The sequence below is a fragment of the Nicrophorus vespilloides genome, unplaced genomic scaffold (genome assembly GCF_001412225.1).
Source record: "Nicrophorus vespilloides isolate i.1.1-1 unplaced genomic scaffold, Nicve_v1.0, whole genome shotgun sequence".
Classification (NCBI taxonomy): domain Eukaryota; kingdom Metazoa; phylum Arthropoda; class Insecta; order Coleoptera; family Silphidae; genus Nicrophorus; species Nicrophorus vespilloides.
The window spans coordinates 650,838-677,093 of NW_017100088.1; the positions used below are offsets into that span (position 1 = coordinate 650,838).

Genomic DNA, 26,256 nt, shown 5'->3' on the forward strand with positions numbered 1-26,256 from the left:
AATTATAATGCACAATTTTGTACTGTTTTAAACAATAGTATGTACAACGAAATGAAAACGAAACCGTGGAACTTGACAAATATATAATATATAACACGAACGACACGTACTTTAAGTAGATTGGTTTTAACGCCCCAACAAAAAAAAAAGAAAAAGAAAAAACAAACGTAGATGAGCTATTTACAGAATGTGTGCAGGACTTTCGAATGATTCGTTAAATTGCACGGGTTTCGATTCTTTATCATCATCATCATCATCATCAACATAATCGTCATCATCGATAACAAAGCAAGTTCTAGTTTACAATTTTACAGTCAATTAAATATTGTCTACACAACACTTAAAAGCGGAACAAATAAATTAATAAGGGAGGAAACAAATATATCTTTCTTTACACGAATTCTCGTTAACTATATGTATGTATATGTTTTTTTTTTATATATATAGAGAGAGACAGATAGAGTTTTTCCGGTTTATGTTACACTTTATCACAATTTAAAAAAGTTTTTGCGGTTTTTAGGATGAGGGCTCTTTTACACGTGGATGGTGTCCTCGTCGTCGCTTGGGGATCTTCGTCCTCCGGTACCGGGCGATCCTGGATCCAAGGGTGCATCGGGGCTGGGGGATCGCGGAGGAGGCGCGTCCGACGGATTGCCGCTGTAGTAGCTGGAGAGCGTGCTCAGCGAGCTGCTCGCGGCGAGGGAACCTAGGTGCGCGCTTGGTCCAGGCAATCCTAGGCCCATGCTGGGTGGGTACAGTCGGTAGGGGAGAGGTTTCTGCAACGTCACCGCTGCTGCTGCCGCCGCCTGCCTGTAGTAGATGTCTGCGGCGCTGGGAGCGGCGCTTTGTCCTGGCTGTGGAGGGTACCAGCAACCATATGGTGGAGCACCGTACAACCTTTGGAAGGCCGCGTAGTTCCCTGCTTCCGCCAGAAGCTCCAGACCGACTGCCGTCTGTCTCTTCCACTTCGTTCTGTAACAAAAATACAATCTGTTAGACTCATCGATTCATTTCACTCTTAATAGTTATAGGATTATAAAGAAAGTATAATATCATCTATTAAAAAAACACTTTAATACTAAAACGTTAATTTTTGTTAATTTTTCATATATTGAACTATATTCTATGGAACTAATAATAGCTATTATCGGATTCATATAAATGTAATTAATAATAAACTATAATATATCATAGGAAATTATTGAATAATAAAATATTAAAACAATCTTACAATTGTTTATAAGCCTTAATTTATAAGAGGAAGAAAGTTATAATATTTTACATCAGTGGTTCTAAAACACATTTTTTTAATTTTCTCCCTTAACAATGAAACACATTGGAAGTAAGTTGCACAGATTCTGACGTAACAATAATGTTGACGTTTGTATTATTGTTGTTTTTTTTTACAATTCATAATTCTAGGAACAACCGATTCTGACGCATAAATATATATTTTTTTAATTAATTAACATTCATTTTTTAATTACTACGCGCACGTCTGGTGCGTTTTCTGTTATTACTTTCATACATTTTTTTTGTGTAAGTATTTTCAATCGAATCGGTTTCTTTCTGTTGGTCACTCACAACCGGTCGCGATTTTTACTTTTAAAACCATCAGTTGCAGTTAATTAGTTATAACTCGTAAATGGGCAATATAATTCCTTTTAATTGATGCTGTTTACTCCGTTAATCGCCCGAAAAGGATGCGACGCGATGCGACGAGGCGTTTTATCATTCCGATGGATTTGTTTCTTGCCTACCGTCCCAGCAATTAGTTTAATTGAATTCATAATTAATTTTCCTACCGAGTGCAGCAGCAGCAGCAGTAGAAGCTTCCATTTCTACGTGCTCAGTCGCGAAGAGTTTCTCGGAAACTCCTTTTGTTTTCCGCCCAATGTTTTCCACTCGTTTTTCGAATAGATCTCCCGGCATGAGGCGTGAAATCCAACCATGACAGCACGTATTGTGTCGATGTTTACTTGTGGACAGAAAGGCAAAGAAAGGCCGTGTTAAATGTGGCACCGATGATCTTCGCATCGTCATCAAGATGATATCGGAGTTTGATGATGAAGATGATCATGGTTGTTTTAGTTGTCCTTTTTATTTTTCCTAACGGATTGTGTAATTGGACGTCGATTTCGCACCCCAACGGAGGTAATAATTTATTGGACACGAACCCCCTTCTCTTTCTCTCTCTCTCTTTCCTCTATAAGTATATATATCTTTTACCTGATGACAAATGACCATTCGCACAAAAGCGCGCCAACCTTTAAGAAGTAGCCGAGTGTAATAAATTCCAGTTGCAAAGTATGCGCGTCCCCCTTTACCGACAATACGCTAATATGCAATAATAGATGTAATTTTACATGACATTACAGCATATGTCGACAGGCCAGAAGTACATGCATTATAATCACATTAGGAATTCCGTTCGCTTCTCGTTTCACTACTTCTCATTCTCTCTTGTCTTCTTTTCCATTTATTTATTTCATTCGTGTATGCTTTTTTGTGTCCTTCCTCCTTTGCTTCCACTAATAGATCATCACAATAATCTTGCGTAATACGTCACATGAGTGCGCAAACCGTCGATTAATCAGGACCGTTATTCCGGGCAGCAGAAAAAAAAGGGGAATTCCAGGGATAAGGAAGTGCACCGATAAAACACAAATTCCAGTAAAACTGATATCGCCGGAACCGCAAGTAATTTACAAAACACGTGCTGCGGGCTCCTTTCGAAATCATTGATTTGAGTTATTATTTTCTTCTTTTTTTTTTTCGGTTTTTTGGTTAAGTTCTTCTTGGGTTTTGTTTCCGTCGGCTGCTAATTTAGAGTCTCACGATTTTTATATTTTATTTTTTTTTGGGCGCTCGGCAATAATTGTTTGTCGGCGCCTGTGCGCCACGTCAGCACTTTCCTTGGGTCCTCCCGACAATTAGGTGACTAAATGGTTTCAAACAAAAGCGGCAACGTTTCCATAAAAGAAGAGGAGGAACGACAAGATGAACAACGAAAAGAAATAACACGAAATTGCTGTTACCGACGTGCTGACCAAACATTATTAATTACTTGTTATTTTCAATTATACTGAAACTGATAGATCTCAAATATTAGAAAATTTGTAGTTTTTATTAAAATATCTTCTATTTACTTATTAAGTCTTACTAATCTAAAACTTGTGTATTAATATGATCACCCAATTACGTTGCTTAACTTTAAAGTTTTATAAAGTCTCAAATATTAGAAATGTTATATTTGAATAACTTTTTATGTACTTTCATATTACAATATCTCCTATTTACTTATTACGTCTTACTTTAAATTTTTATAAATATGAAGAGCAACAAAATATAAAATTTGTAATATTATGTATAAGTTAATGAAATTTAGGTATGAACAGTTGTAGTAAGAAAATGTGGTTAATTAAGAAGCATAGTTGAATAATTCGTTTTTAATGGTTTTCCGTTTGTGAATTAAATGGAACCGTATGTTGTTGCCCAAAGTGTAAAATGGTAGTCATTTCGGTAATTTGCGGTTTTCTTCTGCTAGCGAAGAGACGGTGAAGTGGTGCTGTGCTGCTGCTTCTGCCGTTATTGTTGTCGGAACGAGCACCCCTGAGGGGGAGGCGCGGCGAAGGGAAGTTGATTAAATAGGCGGCAGCGGGGGCCGCCCACCCTATTACGCGATGACTGTCACTTTGAGCGACTAATCTACTTATAATAACCCTATGCCCATGTTCGGTCTCAGCAGCAGAAACGGCGGCGGTAACGTTTTGCGAATCCTGCAACCACCCCTGAAGATGGTCTTCCTTTCTTTCCATCGTTCAACGGCGCCCGACAAGACCAATTATTACGAAACGACCAAATGACCTCCCCTCAAGAACGAACACAGTGGATGCAGCAGACATGCCCATCCCAGACCCAGAGATGAGCCTCGAGAATAGAACAACGTCGTCGGCACTCTTTCTCCTCTCGGAACGGGAGGCGGAGGCGTTTCCTGCCTACGTGAAGTGGCACTTTTCGAAAAATCAAAAAAGAATGAAGGAAGAGAGAAAGAAAAAACTGGCTCCTATTGATTTAAGCGAATTAATAACCGCTTTGGGAAAAATTATGGTTTGCTCCGACCGAAAGGCTCTTTGCTGCTGCAGCATCTCCTAACCCCGAGAACCGGGCAAAAACCATTAACTTGTTGGTCGTTACAGCATTAAACAACTGGAGACTGCCTTGTCATTATTTTAAATAGAATTCATTTCTCTCCACGTAATTTTTTTCCCCCTTGATCATCTTTTTTTTTCTCCTTCCCTGTTTGATTTAATTTTCTTGCTTTTTTTTTCCTTTCTTCAAATTGAACCGAACCCAAAAAATCATACCAAACTATTACACGCGGATAAATATCCTTGATTCACATTGAAAGGACTCATATAACCTCACATATTGTGTACGTAAACACGTCGAGAGTTGAATAACGGATACATTAATGATAAATAAAACAGTAATTGCCGACCGGCACGTAATCGTATTGTTGGAGGAGATATGAATACACACATTTATTTACGTGCACACGGTTGGACGTTTAATTAAATCATAATTAACACTTTCTACACACATAGTTCGAACTGGTAAATGAAGAGAAGAGAACAAAAAACAGCAGAAACAAACAACAATAATAATTGTTCTGTCGATGATTACATCAAGAAAATTTCAAAGCAAAATTCAGTTCAATTCACATATAAGTTTAAATCTCCAAAAATAAAACTAGAATTAACAGTTTTTGGAATATTATTAATTTCATTTCCAAAAAAATTAATAAAAATTAACTTTAGCTAATTAAATTTATATAAATAAGTTCAAAATTACGTATTTGAAGTTCACTGCAGAGAAATTAAATTAAATTCGTTGAATTGAAGTTGTTGAAAGTAATGCGGATGCTGGGTTTTGTGGGACCAAACGGGGATGTTTGAACCGTTTGATCCATTGAGAATAGAATTAAATGGTACGTGAAGAATTGAAGTAGTTGTCGCAAGTAGGGTGATGATGATGATAATAATAATGATTGTAAAAAAAAAAAACATGAGAGAGAAATAAATTAATTTGTCCAAATCATGCGGCTGGTTAAGTTCGGGTGCAAAAATTTTAATTAAATTCATCGGGGAGCTTTAGGGTTGGATGGATGGTTGATGACGGCATGCCCAGTGGTGCGAGGAGCAAAGAGGGAGGGAGGACAAACAATATTTCTTGCGGTTGCTCCTGGAAACCGCATTTACATTTTCAATAGTAGCTATAAAATCATTAAAGTTTCGGGTTTGATTTACGAGCGACGCGCTATTTAGAGTGTAATTTATTTGAAGTGGAAGGGCTACCCTTTCGAGTCCCCACAATAGGGCTTCGACTCTCTAATGATGGGGTGGCCGCAAACACACACACACAAAAATAAAATATATTTGAAAGCAAACGCGCCGCATCTTCATTCAAATATCGATTCCGATCCCATTTAACATATACATTTCGCTATTTCCTCTTCAACCCTTTCTTTATTTCGTAGTTATTCGTTCCTCATTCACGTGTATTGATTACCTCTCGCTGCGTGCACAATGCAAATGTTCAACATGACAGGGAAATGTGCAGTTTACAAAGCACGGGTGGATATTACGCCTAATTGTTGGGTGATTGCGTGCGGTCAAGATGGACGTCAAAAGCGAAGAGAGAAAGAATTATAATAGTAAAAGTAAGAGCGCTTTTTTTAAGGATTCCCGGATGAAATCGTACAAATCGAGTACAAATCACGATACCCAACAAATCCATGATAAAGTCGGTGGTAATCGAAATCCCGACAACCATAATCTCGACAGTATCTTTTATTATTTGTATTTTGGTATAACGTATAACGATTATTTCTTAATTTTAAGGTATACTGTCGGGAATTCGAATGTTGGGAATTTGATTGTCGGGATTTTAATATAGAGTTGATATAATGAGAGAAAAAGAAATTGAAAATCCGAATCGATTGTGGACAAATTTCAATTTTAAGTCCTTTGTCTCTCTTTTACACCCGCCCGTAAAGTGTGTAATTTATTTTGGTAACACGGCTTGTTTCATGCCGCTGTAAAAGCTACGCAAATTGCCCTGCAGTTGTGATGTTTATATCTTTGTATATTTCCGGTTATTACAGAGGCTGCATTGCGGGCTTTTTGTTAAATAATACATAGTAGTTTATCACGCCGAAAGTGTATACATCCGTTATTTTTGTTTTGTTTTTAATCTCATTCTCTCTGTTTCGTTCTGTTGCATTATTTTATAAATGAAAAAAATAATAATAAAAAAAATTAGCACCGGAGTTGCATTTAAAAGAATCACACTTAATGGACAATTGCAACGGACAACAAAGTTGCCTCAGAAACGTTGAGTAATAACATATTATTCTTTCCGTTTGTTTCTCTATTGCCATCATCATTTCTTCTCATTTTTTTTTTTAAATTTTATTTATATTTATTTTCTTTTTATTCGCCTCTATTAAATCACAATTACGGACGCGATTTTGTATGTATTTATGTGCCAGGGATTTGTTTTATTTTTTTTTTTATTTTCACCGGTCATCAGTTCTTCAGTTACCGTCGAGTCACTGCCGCAAATCGTACTCAATTTACTCGCACAGTTACTGCTGCACAATGCCAAAATCGCATTCCTTTCCTTCCGTCTTGTATACCATCTTTCAATACCCATTATCTTTACTGCCAATATACTTAAGCTTTTATTCCATTCGTGATTTTTACACTTAAGCTTCAACAACACATTTTAGTTGTGTGTTGTGTTAATAAAATTTAATACTTATTACTAGATTAAAAGTTATTGTTAATTGAAGTTAAGTTTAGAAAAAAATATATATATTTCTTTTTATTTCAATATAACGAAAATGTTTGATATATTTTTAATAATTTCTTAAAAATGTAGCAATTATCAAACTTAGTTAATATGAACTAAAAGTAATTATTATATAGAAGTTAAGTTTACAAAAATATAAATTACTATAAAATAGAAAATTATTATAGTTTTTGGTTATTAATGTCAATTTTATATTAATTGATTTATTAAACGATTTGATTCTTTGTTCAATGTGATTTTTCTTTATCTAATACCTGTAATCCCCTGGCTTACGAACTCCCGGACTTACGAACAAAATTCTAAAAGCTTTAACTTGTTACAAGGAGATATATAGTGATAAAAAAATAACTGTCCAAAAAAAAATAATTGTCCAGGTATACTTTGAAATTTTTAAAATTCCCCCGACTTACGAACAACTTATTGGAACCTGTATTATTATTTTCATTAAAATGTTAATTTCATTAAAATTTCTGAAATGTAAATTGAAAAAAAAATCTTAGATTATGATTATAATTATCAAACGATGTAACTTTATATAATATATGGATTACGTTTATGCAAAAAAAAGGTGGTGAAAAGAGGGTTTAAAATTCAAATTCAGCAGGAGGTGAGAAAGAAAGTCGTGAGGTGAGAGGTGTAAAGTAGAATCTGTAGAATGACAAATTAGCATGAAAGATTTATGTCGAGTGTGTGGTTAATTGCCCCATTTTCAGAGTGCGTCCCCTAAAATTAGAGAGTTAGAGATGCGTGGAGTTCGACCGCAAGAGGAGGACCCGTGACCCGGTGACAACAACCAAAGAACAGACAACAACAACATACACACACTACACAAGAAAAGAACAGACAAAGAAAAAAAAATGAGTATAATTCATGGACGTGACACAATAACACCCCGTTATATGCAAATGGGTATTTAATACAAGTGCCGCCCTCCCTAATGCACGACCCCGTAAATCACATCCACAATATAAACCGGCAAGCATTTGTTATTACACTGCGTATTATTTTTATTTCTCTTGTACAATTTTTTTTTCGCCCTCCACGGAATTTATTATGATTATTATTGTAGACGACTAACGTACTTTTTGCAGTTCTCTCTCTCTCACTCACACCCCTCTTTTGTCGTTTCCGTCCTAATCGCGCTCGATGTTAATGAAATCGTTATAAACGCACGCAGAAAGATGCGGCTCCGATAACGACCAATTAAGCCGTTTACCCGGCCAGAACTAATTTCTTCGTTACGTGGGACCCAATAACGAATGACACGTTATGACCGTGATCGCAGTTTGTTCCAATCCAGAAGCTCAATTCTACCATTATTTACAACTAAACTAATCAACAACCCACAAGTAAATAGCCAATCAAATTTTATTGTTTCCAACTGTATTTTAGTACATCTGGTTTTTTTTAGTCAATTAAATTTTATTTATTACTTCAATGATCTGCACTATTTTTTTTTTAATTAGAGACAAGAAAAGTTTGTAAATAAATAAATTTCAATTAATTTTTTTCAATATATTTGATAAATTAACAATGGAATAATTGTCTTTGATAACTTGTAAATATAAAAATTAGAGTCGTTATTATAATTTACTATAATTTTAAAGATATGAATGAAATAATGATTAAAGTTTACTCTTGAATGAAAACAAGTATTATCATTGATAACGTAGAATTATTTATCCAATTTACAAGTGGGAATGTAATAAATCATTAATAATTTTAATTAATTAGAGCAAATTACAATTTACTATTAATATTTCATTTTTGATAATTTTAAATTATATTACAAAAACGTCATTATAACTTGAAAATTGAAATGGTTAAAAGTGATGTAAAATTGAAAGTTGCTATTATATAAAATTATTAGTACAAATTGCTTATATATATATAGTTTTTTTTTTGATGTAAAACCATTAATTGGAATATAGTTTGGAAAGTGTGCTTTCAATAAAAGGCATTGACTGAATGAATTAAATCAATTGCGTTTATTTAGGTTTAATTGGATTATAGATTCGTTAAAAAGACGGAAGTCGAATCAGGATGAAAAAGTGTATATAAATTAAAAGGAATTAAGTTGTGAATTTGTTGAACGTTTTAGATTAATCAGTTTCGTTAATTAAATTGGAATGCGAATGTTGGGGCGGTTGAAGGTGGGCGACGGTTGTCGCGTTGACGCACCGAGTTGAAGACTTTTCCCCGAGTAATTTGCCAGCACTTAAAGGGGTAGAGGGTAGTTTAGCATACATTATTTATCGGAGATAAGGCGACTCTAAACACTTCCGACGGCCGCTTTCAATTGTGCCGCAGCGGACTGGCGCATAGTGAGTGACTTGGATGGCCGAAGAACACGCGAACCCCCCAAGGACTCAACACTACTACTAACACTAATACCTTTCTCTCACCTCCGCATTTTATTTCTGCAAATTTATTTTCTTTTATTGTTTGTTTCCTTTCCTTAAATTACATACTCATCATCAAAAATTCAATATACTTTTAGTCTTCAAACTAAATATAAAATCATTCAAATCTATATATCTCTAAAACAAATATATATTTGCGGGCCGTGTAAAATTGTTTTTGGGGCCAAATGCGACCCGCGGGCCGCTGATTTAGAAAAACAATTTAAAAAGTAAACTGATTATATTTCAAAATTTTGAAATGAAACAAAAAGAAGTTTGTAAGTTATTTTCTTCTTGTTTCACTCAAGTTGATCTAATCAAAAAGCAATTTGGCGCAGCGGATTGCCGTTAATCCAAGAGAGGACACAGAGGATTGATGGATGAACTCGACACAATCTTCGTAGCAATTTTCCCTATTTGTTTATTGCTAATCAGAAGATGGATTTTCCATGAAGATTATTAATCGAAGCTGTGCATTGTGCAATGCGACGTGGATAATCAAACGCATCCTCGTGTGGCGGCGATAATTCGAGCGCGGAGAGGCGGCGGTGTCGGCAGCAAGACGATCGTACCACGTTGGTTGTATGCATGCAGGCTTGTGTTTGACTGGCAATTGCATTATCTACCAGCAGTTGCGTTCAATTACGTTTTAATTAGATTTAAACATTACACATGCAAATTGTTAATTTGCCACATCCTACTGCAGTAAGTTTATAGATAATTTAGCCTGATGACACCGCCGCTCCGACATAATTGCATTGCACATTTTACATAACCGTTACCAAAAAAATAAAACCGATACAAATATAAAATCTATTATTTCTGCAATTTTTTATAAATTTCTAATTTATTTAATTATAGATATGTCAAATTATTGACGTTTCAAATTGATAGATTAATTAGAAAAACGTTGATAAAATTATTAGTGATTCATTAAAAGTGGAAAATGAGAGATTTGCGTGTCTTCAAAAACAGGAAGTTTTCAATCTGTGGATGAATAACCTCGCAAAGTTTGGACAAAATTGAAGAATAAAACAAACTCCTAATGAGGCATAAAGTATAAAATAATGAATAATATCCTAAATATTACATCGTAACATCATAATTTAAGAGTTTTTTCAAAATTTTGTGCATAAAATATCAAGAAATTTACGGAACTCTTTTGAATATAGTAAAAAAAATTAAATACAAATTTTTAAAAATATACTTGAAAATTCCTAATTGAGTTTACTTTTAATTAGTGTTGTTTTAAAGACAAATTTCTTAATATATTTTCAAAATTTCTTTAAATCTTGTTGAATATGTTGAAAATATTTGATACAATTTGATTTTTTTTTTTAACTTTTTAAATAAGAAATAAATTGTGCAAATATATAAAGACAACAAAATAATTATAGATAATTTAAAAGAAAAAAAAACTTTGATTTATAATAATTTATTTGAATATTCTTTATGATATTTGAATTATTCAATAAACAGACTTTGAAATCGTTGTTTTTTATGTAAGTAATTAAAATTTTAATTATTTATTTGAAACTGATTGCAAAAATTTTAATAATAATATTAATAATATTTATTGCAATAATTTTATATTTACATAAACAATTATAGACAAAGTGTGAAATATTAGAAAAAACACATGAGTTATTGCAATTTGAATGTTTTTTCTGTATTTATTAACATTGACATTGAGACTAATATTTTTTCAACGAATGTTTGTATCAAAGCTTTGAACGAAGCTTTCCGTGTTTTTTTTTATTGTAATTGGTGTAAGCGTTGAGTAATTAATTCTTTCGTTCGTGGAGAAATAAGAAAAAGGGTCTCAGTTAGATGTGAGGTGGAGATAAAGGGCAATTAAGCAATTTACCCAAGGCGAACTAATTTCTCATTACGAGCATTCGAGAAACATAACGAATATAACAAACGGAAACGTAAAACGATTGTTATGAATAAACGCAATTTGATCCAGTATTTCCAAGCGTACCACGAAAATTCAAAAGCATGGATTAAAGAAAGCTTCAACGAACATCTAATTACCTGAACTTTATTACCCGTAACTAATGACAATATGATAGAGAAAATCAATATACAAAACATGATTTGAGAAAAATTGCGACTTTAGGCTTGAAAATATTATTTTTTGTTTAATAAATATAAACTTTGATACTGTTATTTTTACTTTATAATTATAGTTTCATTGCAACAATTAATCAATTACATAAGCAATTATAGACAAAGTGTGAAATTAAAAAAAATTAAATATTTAAATTAAATTTTTATTTTCCATCAATAAAATTATTATAATTTTAATTGCAATAATTGTTGAAATAATTATACGCAAAAGTGTGAAATAAAAAATTAATGATGATGATTTGAAAGAGAGATTTGTGAAAACTTGTAATTAAAAATTGTACACTTTGAGATGTTTTAATCAATAAAGTTTGAAAACTGTTATATTTACGTTGATTGCGTTTGAAATAATTATAATTTTTATTGCACTAATTATACAATTACATAAGCAATTATAGACAAAGTGTGAAATTAATGAAAAAACGTAACTAATAAAAATTCCATGAAAAATATTTGTATCGACAATTTGTAATATTGATTGATTAGAAAAAAAATTGTGAAAATTACCTTCTGTTTTGGTACCACGTCTTCACTTGCGTATCTGTGAGGCTGAGTTTGGCTGCGAGTTCCATCCTGTCCTGGACGCTGAGGTACTTCTGTCGTTCGAAGCTCTTTTCTAAGGTTTGAAGCTGGAGATCGGTGAAGGCGGTGCGTGCCTTCCTCTGCTTTTTGCTGATGCCGCCGCCGGAGCCCTTGGAGGAATTCAGGGAGTCGTCGCCGTTCTGACCTACAAAACAACGCAAAGAAGACGAAGATGCTAAGTGTTTTTCATTTTCAGTTTCATTCTCGCAAGATCTTTAGAGGCGGCGCGTGGGCGGTTGCAGCGCGTGGGCCGACCTTAACAGCTCTCGATGCGAAATACTTAATTTAAATAAATACTTTCATATAACAAAAGGCATTAAGATTGTGAGGGGAAATTACACAATATTATACCGATCCGTACGGTTTTATCTCGCGAACACGGGTTTAATTTTAAATGGATTTCGAGAGAGGAGTACATGGTCGATGGTTAGGTTGGGCGAGATAAGCGACGTATCTGTGTGGTATATGATGGGGACCACCGAGAGATTTTCTGTTTGATGTAGGCGATCTACACAAACACACACATATACAAATACAAACGCACACATAAATGTTGGAGGATCGATGAACGTTCTCTTCTCACTCCTCTCAAAACACACACAGTACATCAGCGAACTTTGAACTTTAAACTCTCAAACATCGTGTCTTCTCTAAACTCTTCAGCAACTAGTATTAGCGAATAAACAATTCGCTATAATTAATACGTCAACGGACGCTTCATTATTAATGCAAAGCTTTTATCCACGAAATTGCAGCCAATTTACTACTCGATGCCAAAATGCAATTTACCAACTGAATCTAATACACTAATAAACAATTCCGGATTACCATTAAATTAATTGCCCTTGGCAATCTCAAGCGCTTTGCAAATCGCCTCCTACCCAACATCACTTAACTCCACTCCAACTATAATACAAAACATATGGCAAACCTTTCTACAATTCTTCTTACTTCATTCCTCAATTTATTTGTTGAAGTTAAATAATTATTATTACGAAATTATAGTAGTCTTTATAACTAAAATTAGTATCAAATATATTAAAATTATAATATGCTATATTTGTATCATTTTTACAATTATACAATTCAATATAAAAAAAAACATAGTTTCTTAAGTCCATAAATTATTTTATAATGGACCTGAATTCCATTAAATTCTTGGAATTCATGAAAGTTGTTGCAAATTATTGACTTAATTTGGTACTAGTTTATTACAAAATCATTTGGATTAATTATAATAAGTGTATTAATTTGATTGCTTTATTTCCAAGTAATATAGATTTCTCAACACATTTCGTGTTTCTCAAGAAGAAATTTAAATGAATATAAATTATTTATAGCAAGAAATATTGGAGTTTTAAAACTATACAAATAAATAAGAATATAAAATTTCTTTAAGCTACGTATGTTTATAGTAAATAAGTTATATTTGAGTTTTTAAAGTTTTTCGATGTTGTCATTTACCATCTTGATTCTATCTGAAAAGCAATAGGTCAAAAGTTGCGGAATTTATGGTTGTAGTTCTAAGCATGGTTTGGATGAAGAAGTATCGATTTAAATATACGTAGAATTGTGGAATCGTTGCACGAGTTGGAGGAATGATGATGAATACATTCAGGGACGGGCCAAAATGTAAATGGCAATTAGTAGTAGTAGTAGTAGTAGTGTGAGGCGAAGAAGAGTTGAGAAAGATGTGTGTGATTAATGGTCGCGGATCTCGAACACAAAACCAGGTAATAATACGATTGTTAAAAGCTGTGGGCGGAAGAAGACGGTCGCGATTCTCGTGTCGTCGTCCATTTGGCAAATAACTCTCGCAAACTCAGCAATAAATTAACTAACCGTAAGTTAACACCTTCATTATGGTATGATGCAAATCGCTTTAACTTGCAATTAATGCCGTTTTGTTGAGTGTGATAGTTAGATAGATGAATTGGAGGCGGAGGTGCGCGGGCTTAGAACATTGGGGGCGGCGTCGTCTTCGGTCATCGCGACGCCTCATCCCCTAAACTCGCGCTCCCTGATTGGTTCCAGCTTCCGGTGTGCCGTCGTTTATCCGTCACGCCGGAGCCCCCACCCCGAGAGCGTCGCGACGCCGTCGGGACGCCTGAAACAATGGCTATGGCGGGGATCAATGCGATCTCTCCCTCACTCTCAACATCTATCTCCCTCTCTTTCTCTCTGGCAGACAAAACGCGAAAAGCCCTTTTCAGCAACAACACACACAAATAAACACAGACGAATTAGCACACACCGCGCAATCAATAACACATTTTACAAAACCGATTATCATGCATAAACCCCTTTAACACCACTTACAATTACTTCATATTATCATCAAACATTCCTCATTGCATAACTCTCATTCATATCTTACAAATTTACATCAACCCACTCAAATTCATCGAACCATGTACTCTTTTCTATTCATCCAAAACGATATTAAATTTTATTTTAAATATATTAAACATATTACAGCAATACCTAGCATATTTTGACTTCAATCAGTGCGGATTCATTATAGACCGGTTTTTTAATATATGAATCGTAGTTTTTTTTACTCTATGCTAGTGAAGTCTCTTTTGTTCAATTGTAAACTCCTCGATTAGTCCGGTTTAGTCAACAAACCTTTGTTATTATTTGAATTGTACAATAAACTTTATTATTATAACAATAATTTATTTGCAGATTTTAAATAAAATTTTTTAATTATTAAATCCATGAAATTATATAAGAAAAGTTTTCTTTAACCTAATTTTTCAAAAGATTCAGAGTTTCAACAAATGAAACAATTATTTTCCTTTTAAACATAAACCATATACCAAGAATGTATGTTTTCTTTTAAAATGTATCTTTAAGTTTACTATTGTTATGAGTTTATTAAATAAAAAGTAAAAACTGAACGTTTTTGGTCTTTCCATATGAAAATACACATTCTTTAGCGTTTTCATATCAAATTTTCTTCAAAATTAGCTTTACTTTACATTAATTTCATAGAAAAGTAGCAGTATCATAAACTAAGTATAATAACTTTGACATAATAAAAAAATTGTAATTAAATACTAAAAATTCTTGTATATTTTTAAATTGAAAAAAAAAATCACGTGGTTTTAATGTGTACTTATGTATGCAGATTGAGATTGATTTGGTTTTAATAAATAACAAAAAAGTTTGTAAGACTGTTTACCCAAACACGAAATCAGTTTAGTTCTTGGAAACGATACATATTTAACTTTTCGCAGTTATTATTGTTTCATTATTATTTACTGGACGTTTAGTGGATGATTGGCATACAATTGTTCTTTGCCCTATTTTATTTTTCCGTTCGTTTCGTGAATACGAAATAACGACGAGAAACGCCGGCCGCCGTCCGCAATATACTACAATAATATAAGTGCGTCATTGGCAGTAAAATCTGTGCACGGCAGCAGCAACAACGGGGCAATTTATCAAGGGTTGATCTCTCCGTGGGGCTGCACACAATAATACAATTGTAAAAAAGTACATAATGATCAAATACTAACACTATGGTCGCCTCGTGCGGCACGCAAACCACTCATAATGTAATTGCCCCATTACGATGAGGGGGCGGCATTGGTGGCGGCAAATCCAAACCCACACAACAACAACAAAAAATGAAATAAAACTTTCTTGTTTTTATTCAACGCTCGTAAATAAATGAGACGATTTTAGTTAATATAAAATAGATAAAATCATCAAAATCTCAGAGAATCGATAGGTGGGAAACATCCTTTTTTTAAGGGAAGATTGAGAGTTGCGCGCGCGAAGAGGAAACGTGAGCAGCATTGAAAAGCACCCCAGGAAAGTGGCTCAAGTTTGTTGGATTTCGACGACCTTATGTCTCGCGAACATCCGCATAAATCCAAACCCTCCCTTTTCCGACGGCTTCTCTAAAGCATCTTCAAGAAACCATCCAATATACAGAATCATAATCCCGACAATCGTAATTGCGACAATATCAAAATCCCGACAGTATTTTACTTAATAGTAAGAAATAATCTAAAATACAATACACTCTGTAATAATTCTAATTTACTTCGTAATGTAGAGGGATTATTGTTTTCGGTTATGGTTGTTGGGATTTCGATTGCCACCGACAAGATACAGCTTCAAATCAAATTATATGAGCAATTAAAACATCAATTATACAACAAAAAAAAGATCGGAGAATGTGTTTGTTGTGTTATTAAATTTGAATCGCTTTGTGTGTTTGTTTGAACAGTTTCGGGGTGCGACGAAAGGGTGGCTCCGGGCGTGAAATCAATCGGCACCGGTGAATGGTTACACACCTTTTGTCCATCCGTCTGACGCTAATCCCGTCAAAATCGTTCAATACCCAACCCAACCAAACTCCTTCTTCTCCAATCCTTCTTTCATCCTCTTCCACGTGGAATTGGCAAATTGAATTCGATACTTCTGAGTTTCGCATTAACGAACTCGATTATCATTTATTGGCTTCGACGTCCGAGGGAGAGAAACTGTTATGTTAATGCGTGCCCATTTAGATTACAAGAAGTGGCGCTGCAGGATAATTATTAATAATTATCCTTGAGGACGATAAGCCTTCCAATCTCTCATTGGACGCCATTAAACAATGTTTTATTTTACCTTATCGACACACTCGATTCATTTATTCGCGTTTTCCGTCCACTCCATTTCCAATTACATCAATTATTTTTTATATTTTTCGTTTATTTTTATTTTCGTGTAATTACATGTGCACTTTTTAAATAAAACTCCCCGACATGAAATGAAACTCTCGTCTCTTGCATTTTAAACAACCATAAAGTGGATACAATCATTTGTGCAAGATTGAACAATCAATTCTCGTCTGATGTGCAAATAAAAATCCAATCTCAAATCATCATTATCCTTGTTTTCTTCTTTGTTCTTCAACACATTATAATTATTTATAATGCATTTATCGTTTCGTTCATTGAAGAAATCACACTTCTCTGTTTTCACAATATTTATTGATTAATTTAATTAAAACCATTAAAGTTTTACTATCTCTATAATTATTGCAATTTACTATAATTGAGATACATACATTATCCATAAATATTATCATCATTATTACCATCATCATTTTGTTTATTTATAGAAATCATATTTAGATTTTTATAATTCAAACTTATTTAATTTTTACTCAATTAACAATTTCTTTAAACAATTTATGATTCAAATTCATTTGATTTGAAAATTATTATTTTTTTTACTTAATGTATGAAATACAATACTAATTAAATACTAATACTTATTAAAGTATTGATTATTTAATCTCATTGAAAAACTGTAACTTTTACTCAATTTGATGTATAGAAATCATACTTTGATTTAAAAATGTGTTTGAATTCAAGGAATGAAGAAATGCTTGGGTTGGGTAAAATTATAGTTATAATTAGTTAAAGAATGAAATAGAATTATTATTCTAAAAAGAACGGAAATGTGTTTTCAATTAAAATAAATATTTTATTGTATGTAATTTAGAATAATTGTGATATTTAAATAAATATAAATATTCTTAATATTACAACAGTGATTTTCATTTCTTTCATTTTTTTATTGTATAAATTATGTTTGGGCTTTGTGGTTAATTCAGTTTTAATTTGAAGCAGGAATTAATGCAGCGAGAGGGTGTAAAAAGGAAAAAGTGGATGAAGAAGAAGAAGAAGAAAAAAACAGGGACTGTACACGAAATTTGCTTAATAAAACTTTTTGGTTCGAGAGAATGAGTGAGAGCGAGTGTGGGAGATCCTCGGGCGATTGTAGACTTACAAAACGCCTGTTTTATTTATGTTTGATAGACTTGATATTCAAATGATTCAACGGGACACGCGAACAAACTGTTAACTGGTGCCCGGTTCAAGTCTTTCTCATTCTTTCACCAACAACAAAAAAAACACATACATACACAACCACTACCACCAAGATATTACTTTCCGCCGCCCCAAGAGAAACGTTCTTTATTTCCACAGTCTTAAGTTGTAACTAAACGCCGCCTGGAGGGAAAAGCATTAAGGCCCGAAATTACAGGACCGTTTACCATTATTGTTTCAACGCGAGATGGACGAAAAAAAAGACAACTTTTATTTCGTTAACGGTTTTTATTTATTTTTAAAGAAACGCTCCTCTCTCCGTTTGGTTTTTTTCAAATTGAATTTCTGTGAAAGCGATCCGGATAATCCGATTAGGGTTGCATACAAACGCACTCTGAATTGGCAACTTCTTGACATTTTAATGCGCTTTGTTGAAGTGAGCTGTATGTGATTATGTTGCACACAAATCCAATTCCGCGCCAAATATTAAACAACGCACGGAAAAAGAACAGCCTTTGCTTGCTTTAGGTACGGATTATCGTACATCCGATCTGCCGTTTCCGGTCCCAGGTATGTGTATGTTTGTATGCAGATATATATATAAATATATAAAAGAAGGGGAAATGACTTTAACTAAAATATATATATAAGTCCGGATGGGGCGGTTCGATAAGCGAATGAGGAAAAAAACGTTATTTCCAGGATAAATCATTTCAATTGAATTTACATTTTTATTATTAAAACTAATTTAATTAGAACATATTTGTTATGTACAAAATATAATAATTATTATTTACTTATTTATGAATATAAATTTATTCTCATTGAAAAACTGCAATTTTTACTGAATTTCCAAATTATAGTTAGATTTTTATACTAATTAAAACTCTTTTAATTATGAAATTGTTATTTACTTATTACAGAATTGAAATTTGTTCTCATTGAAAAACTATAATTTTTTACTCAATTTCCAAATTATATTTAGATTTTTATAAATAATACTATTTTAATTACAAATTTATTATCTTTTACTTAATATATAAAATACAATAATTATTATTTACTTATTAACCCTTTGTTATCTGAACATACTTAAAATAAAAAAAAATAGAATTTTTTTTTTTTTTAATTTCAGCAATATTTTCAATGGAAAAAGTGATACTTTTTGGTAAAGTAAGGTAATTTTAAACTTAAGAAGTGATATAAATAGTGATTTAGATTACAAAAACTGATCAATTTAGTAACAATATTATTTTATAAACTTGTTTCTGCTATACTTTTTTCTTATCGTTACAACATAAAAAATAACTTATACAGAAGTGACAAGTATTACTTGAATGTAGGTTTATACTGACTTGGCGATTCCAATAAATGTGCCGGTACTTATAAGTACCATCAGACGACAAAGGGTTAAAGAATTGAAGTTTGTTGTCATTAAAAAATAGATTTTTTTTTTAATAAAATTGTAAATGTTATTTATAGAAATCATACTTTGATTTAATAAAAATAACTATAAACTTTAGTTCATAGAATTAAGGAAAGCTCTGAGGTTTCCGGTCTAAAATATGTATGTGTATAAATATATAAAAGAAGTGACGTTTACTATGTTTGATAAGCGAATGAGGAAAAAAAACTAAGTTTTACGTTGTTTCTAGGATAAAAAATGTTAAGGAGTTTTTAATTAAATTGGTCCTAACTCAATTAGGCGAAGGGAGTCAATCAAATAATTTATATTTTTTTTCTCATCCTGAATCAAGATATCAAAAGGTGTAGTAAACCTTGTCGGAACGACGGGTAGCTGCAAGAGATTAAGCACAAAAGGTATATACAGCATTCTTTTCATCGCCTAGTATAAAGTGAGCAGAGAGGAGAGTTCGTGTCAAGAGTTTGATGGGATTATCATCACCCCAAAGAGAAAGAGAGATCGAGTCCAGTTTTTTTTAGCCTCTTCATTTATTCATTCATTTAATCTACTTATCCTCATCCGAAATAAACTCGTGGTTTCTAGAACCAGGATAATTTATGAATAAACCAAACGGTAATGGTGAGTGCATGTACAGATGGAAACTCTCTACCTATATATTTCTTCTATTATTATTTTTTTTGTTTCTTATTGCCTCGCGTTTAAGGTCACTTCTTCGTGATATGACAAGCAGCATTATAAAGCCGATCAAATATTTACCGATGTAATGGTGGTCTTTTGCTCGTGTTGATCTAAATTATTGTGTTTGAACGGGAAGCAAACCGTAATGGAATCGTTGAATAAGTGATGCCTTTTGATTTGATTTTTCTTTAACGCACACACACACAAAATGAAAACAGACACACGAAATCCTTTTTTTTGCCACGTAAACAACTATCATCACATTGCATCTATCCGGCGGTAATCGCGTTCCAATTAAAACTCACTTATGCAAAGCGGAGCCAGAGCATTTAAATAAATAATAATCACGTCTGCATTGCTCGCATTCCTTTTCGTTCGAAACGAGAAAATCACGGAATATTATTATGTATTTTACTAGTTTATAATCAATTTCCACTCGGCAAATCAATTACGTAACGCGATCACGCCAATGCGCAGAGTCGAACAAAAAATTAAATAAATTATACTCGCAACTATGCTCACTCTTAGAATCACTTCGAGTAATAACTATCTCTTCATCTGTATCAATTTACAAGCACAATTTACATTTTCATCAAGTTTATATAGATAAAGAAAACTGACAATTTACTGTTATGCAACGAATGTATTCAGTTGTAACATTCCAGTATTTATTAAAGCATTTCTGAAATTATTTGTTAATCGTATTTATAAATAATTTAAGAAGTGTTAAGTCGAATACATTTCATAACTTAATTTAATTGAACAACATTCATATTCACACCATTAGTTTGATGTTAAGTATACTAATTATAATTACATGAAAATTAATACATTGAAATGTAATAAATGTAAATATTTTAGAAATTTTTGTAATTATTAATAAATCATGTTAATTGAACTTAATTTCAACAAATTTCCTATATATACAATATGTATTTATATCTTTCTTATAATTAAACAAAAGCAAAAAATACCCAAAAATTAATTGCAGTTTGAAATCTACGTTTGAATTTATGTGAAAAATGTTAGTTTTTCTATGTGCAAACATAAATTTGATTATTTAAATACTTTCAATTCATGTATAAGTTTTTACGTTGATTTCTTACAGTTTCTTCTTTATTTTTTTTTTTTCATATTTACTAATAAAGTAAACTGAATAATTCTTAAAAACTACTTTAATTGATGCATTCCCATTTGTTTCTTGTACTATTTGTCTACCATCTTGTTATAACCAAAACATTAAATACTTCTTACAAATTTGATTCATCACGGCTGTAAAAAAATTACTCATTTACAAACCTTTTTGAAACGTAATTTCATAAGTTTTGAAAAGAGTCGTAGAATTTGTCTCTAATCTTCTCAAAACTCAAGTGTTGCATTAATTACTTTATGTTTGGATTATTCTAATTGAATTCTTCTAAAATTTTTGACGAATTTGATTAATTACTGCTGGATAAAGGTTTTACTCATTACATACCTTTTTGGAATGTAATTTCATAAGTTTTGAAAAGAGTTGTAGAATTGAATGTTTGGATTATTTTAATTAAATTCTTCTATAAGTTCTGACAAATTTGATTCATTACTGCTGGATAAAGGTTTCATTCATTTACAAACGTTCCTGAAATATAACTCCAAAAGTTTTGCAAAGAGAAACAGAATTTTATTCAAAACCGAAGCTTATTGTTTATTGTTTTTTCTTTACAACTTTAAAAATTTAATAATGATTGGTTTTACTCTGTAATAAAGTGAAAATTAAATTAATGATTAAATTATATAATATCTTGAAATAATAGAAATATTTTAAATTAATAAACACAATAAATAATATCATTGAAATAAGATTTATTTTTCTATAACTTTTCATGTATTTGTTACAACTTATTATATCTTGACTTTTATTATATTTATGAATAGATTTCCGATTTGTAAACGGATTATTTTCTCTTGAAAGAGTAAAGCTTAAAGTAGAAAACTACTTCCGTTTTTTGAATGGAAATAGAGAATTACCATTCATGTTCCGATAAATCCAAATATCTAAACATATTTTGTAAAGAAAAGATAACTATTTAAAAATGTGTCTCTTTTTGTCCAAAATTTAATTAATTTTCTCAATAATTAAAGAATATTGAAACAATACTTTATGATTAATTATTATGAAGGAGATTGCAGTAAAATATTTAACTTTTAATCAACTTATACACAATTTTATTTATGATTTAATAATAATTAAATAAACAATAATTGTGATAAATTTATAAAGATATTTTTTGTAATCTTTGAATGAGTAAATAAATATTGATGTTTATAGTAAGTAATTTTTAAATTGATCATTGATATATAAAAAAATGAGACAAATATAACATAATTCGTGTATAGTTTTATAGCGGATGTGATTAGTAATTGGATTGTCCATAAAAATCGTTGCGTCATTTAAACGTACGGAAACAAAGAGAAAGAAATAAGTTATAACAAAGTGGCGTTCTCTAATTGGGAGTTTATGGTTCGGTTTACGCGCCGCGGATAATTGGACCGCGATTTCACCGATCAACTTAATTTGTAGAAACTGACGATTGATTAAGTCTCTCCATTATTTTCAAAGAACAGATCTTAACCATTTCCCACACACGTATAAAAAACAACAACAACAACAAAAGTATAGAATACAAACAACAACAACAGGACAATTTCAGAGAATAGTTGGAAAGCAGAACGAATCCGCGTTGCGATAACGGTGTGCATGGCACAAAGCGAATGTCTTTATTAAAAATGCTCGTTAAAGCCGAAGGAGAATCGTAATGGGTAAGACAACAAAAAAAAAAGAAAAGAAACTTGAGCTGGAGGAGAGCGTCAAGCCCATAAACAATTGCCTTTAAACGTAGAGGCAGACTTGCGACAGACGGAAGTCGCATTTAGTGGACTTCCCAACAATTGTTCGTTTCTTCTTACGTAAAAAAGCAACAACAACAAAAGCTAAACGTCCGCGAAATCTGGATGGATATTGTTGCTTTTATAATATACGTGTATATAAATAATAATCGCGCTCGCTGTTGCGTGCCTCACCGTTTTATGTAACGCAATTTATGAAAACGCGAACCGCAATTAAAATATAACTTTTAATTGCGTTTATTATTGAAAACAAAAAAAAATAATAATAAAAAGTCGATTCCGACGTCATTACGACACTAATTGCTAATTGATTTAATTTATTTTTATATTTTTTTTTTCTCTCCGGAGAGAAGAATCGCGCATTCAGACACCAACTCGTAATTGTTCCGAGTAATTAATATCAACTTCTTTGTTCTTAGTAAGTTTTTCCTGCTTCCCACGACACAACTGCCTTCACCCAACTCATCTTCGTTTCTTACAATCCTACCAAGATTGATGTCAAGCTTACCGATTCTTGCTTCCTTAACTAATTAAAAAAAAACACCTACGTTTCCTTACATAACTAAAAATTTTAATAGTACAAAAAAAACTATTTTTTATTAATTTATAAACAAATTTAATATATTAGTATTTTTTTTGTTGTTGTAACAAAATACAATTAAGTTTTAATTAAAATAATTCCGAGTCGATCAATCAATAATGAATTGATAAATTGTGAAAGTTCTCAATCATTTGCCGTGTGTGTGTGTTTCAGTTTTGTCGCTCCTAATCATTATTGCTTAGCCTATTTTCTATTTCTCTCTCTTTCTCGCTCCGACGCTTTCAGTGAGACTTCCGAGGCGCGTAGACACGGATTCCTAATTTAGAAGAATCAGGTTTATACAAGAAATTTACACAAAAAAAACACGAACGAACCCACATAACTTTCAAATCATTCGTAATAAATACAAATCATTTACAAATTCACTCTGCTTATCTCCTGATTTATTTCCTATTATTAATTTTGAAGAGAGAGAAGAAAAAAAAAATCAACTAATTTTATCTCAGATTAAGGAATAAAATTACAATAAATTAAACCGTTTACAAATTCCATATATTAAAAATGCTAGAGATGATGTATATCCAATTTTATACGCTTCGACAATTCTTCACATATTTGTTAATGGTTAGTGAATGTATCGCATATAAAATATTTATTGAATTGGAAATGTTTGTTCGTTCATTATGTAAGTAATTTTATTAGTTAATACTTGTTATTTGCAGCTACAAAAAAAAGTGGTGAAAGTAGATTTTATTTAATTGTTCTATTTCTTCAACTAACGCATGTAACATTAAATAATACAACTAAATTCTGTTACTTTTTCTGTTATATTACAGATTTGTATTTAATTTAAACATATTTTTGTTATATTTTATTTCATTTAAGTTAATCTATTGTTATTAAGTTACAATAATATTAAATTTAGTTAAAAAAACTTATAAAATCAAGTTATCAAATTTTGAGTTTTAGTATTTAGTATTTTATATTTTTTTATTTCATGATATTGTTTCAAATTTGTATATTTCATTAATTAAAGTTAGTTGTAGATAATGTGATTACTAAATTCTTTATAAATTATAAATTTGTATAGTTTAATTAATGAAATAATTTCAGTTTTTATTTGATAATAATTTTAATTACAAAGCAATAACATTTAATTTACTGTTGTTTTACTAAATTTAGTTTAAAAAAAATAAAATTTTATATTCAAAACAATGTATGAAATTTCTTACATGATTCAATAAGAATTAATAAAATTATGTTCCACAAATAAAAATTTTGTAAATTAAAATTTATTTTGATTTCTTGGAGTAATAAAATGTTCTCTGTATGTTTATAAAGAAGTTATTAATAATTTTTATTAAGTTATGTGAAATAAAGTGTACTTTTTAATTTATTAAGTATTTTTTCATTTATCAAACAATTGTTGAGGATTTATATTGTAACTTTTGTAGTTAATATTTCATGATCACTGTTTTTTTGTAATTAACCAATTCATTACTGTGTTAAGTTGTTTTTAATAAATACAAGTTTATTATGTAACAATTATGATTTTTGTATGGTAATAAAATGTAATTTATCTTTATGTTTTGTAACAAAATTGATAAATAAATAGGTTTTAAATAATATATGTTCTTTATTGAAATAGTTCGTTTGGTTTTGATTTGCGAGTATTTGGATAATTTAAGTTTCTATTGATGATGGATGTTGTGACCTACCGTTGGAACATACGCTCGAGGTGTCGGGATGTCCTGAGCTGTCGGTGTCGCTGTCAGGATGTAGGGGTGCTGAGTGCAGAGAGAGATCCCTTGGTCCTGGACTCGGAGATCTTCCGCCACCTCCGACGCCGATGATGCCGCCTCCACCGCCAACGCCACCTCCGACTCCGTTGCCGCCGCGTAGTTCTGCCGGTCCGCTGAGTATGTCCGTGATCATGAACCGGGATCTTGTGGATGCTGTCTGAGGCATGGCCCGAGCTTCGTCCTGAACGGTCATGCCAGCCACCGATATGGCGGGACTCACCGTGTCGCTTAGTCGCAACACCTTGGAAAGGTCCTCTTTCGAAGAAAGGATTTAACAAGAACAAGAGGTCTTTCTGTCCGGATCACAACCGGAGGAGGAATCTTGTAGCCGACAATATATTATACAATCACCAAAGTAAAAAAAAAATACACAAGCACGAATTCAAATAATCAAATAAAAACAACTGAAATCCTTTTTGTTTCGATCACTGCCACCCTCCCAAAAATAAATAAATTATCATCAACGTTTTATGTATGCGCACTTAATCAAGTCTTCAAGTCAAAGCGATGGCAGATCCTGTACTCTTTCTATAAACTTCTCCTACTTCTTCTTCTCTATTTGTCTCTTTCTGACGTTGTTGGCTCTCGTTGCTGCCCACAGAGTTCTTGTGATCGGTCAGAGAGACGTATGAAACGATACTAATCCAACTATTCATTTCGAATAGCCGCCAGTAAATCAGCCATGTTGTCCATCCCCACCGCTTCGCATCCCCACCACGATCCGACGCACCAATAGGAACAGCCGCAGTTAAACGCCCAACCAATGACGCGGCGAATCCCGATGCGAGGCGGCCAATTTTCAGCGGCTTCAGCGTTCATTTTTTGGGGACGGCCCTAACCGTCCAGATTTTATTAGATCGGGTATTTAGAAAACAGTTTTGGTTGTTTCCAGCCAACTTCGAAGGATGATGCCGCCTCCTCCATTCCAGAATTACCGGCGAAACAAAAAAAAAATACGTGAAGAGAAGATGAAAACAAAATATCAAACAACAACTCGCGCATTAAATTCATCCGGGATTATGATTATCATCGTATCGCGCCTTTTGTTACGTAAAAGTGCGCTCCGCTTTCGTAATCCACTTACATATTTCAC

At 32.3% G+C, this 26,256-nt stretch overlaps 1 protein-coding gene across 1 annotated transcript; it reads right to left on the minus strand.

The window, feature by feature from the left end:
* Positions 1–473: 473 nt before the first annotated feature.
* On the minus strand, positions 474–25,783 carry LOC108567412 (homeobox protein B-H1-like). The gene is made up of 3 exons (XM_017927843.1): positions 25,080–25,783; positions 11,916–12,135; positions 474–972 (listed from the first exon to the last, which is right to left on the minus strand). Exons 1-3 carry the CDS (start codon positions 25,354–25,356, stop codon positions 534–536), a joined length of 936 nt encoding a protein of 311 aa, XP_017783332.1. The 5' UTR covers positions 25,357–25,783; the 3' UTR covers positions 474–533.
* Between the last annotated feature and the right edge of the window lie 473 nt (positions 25,784–26,256).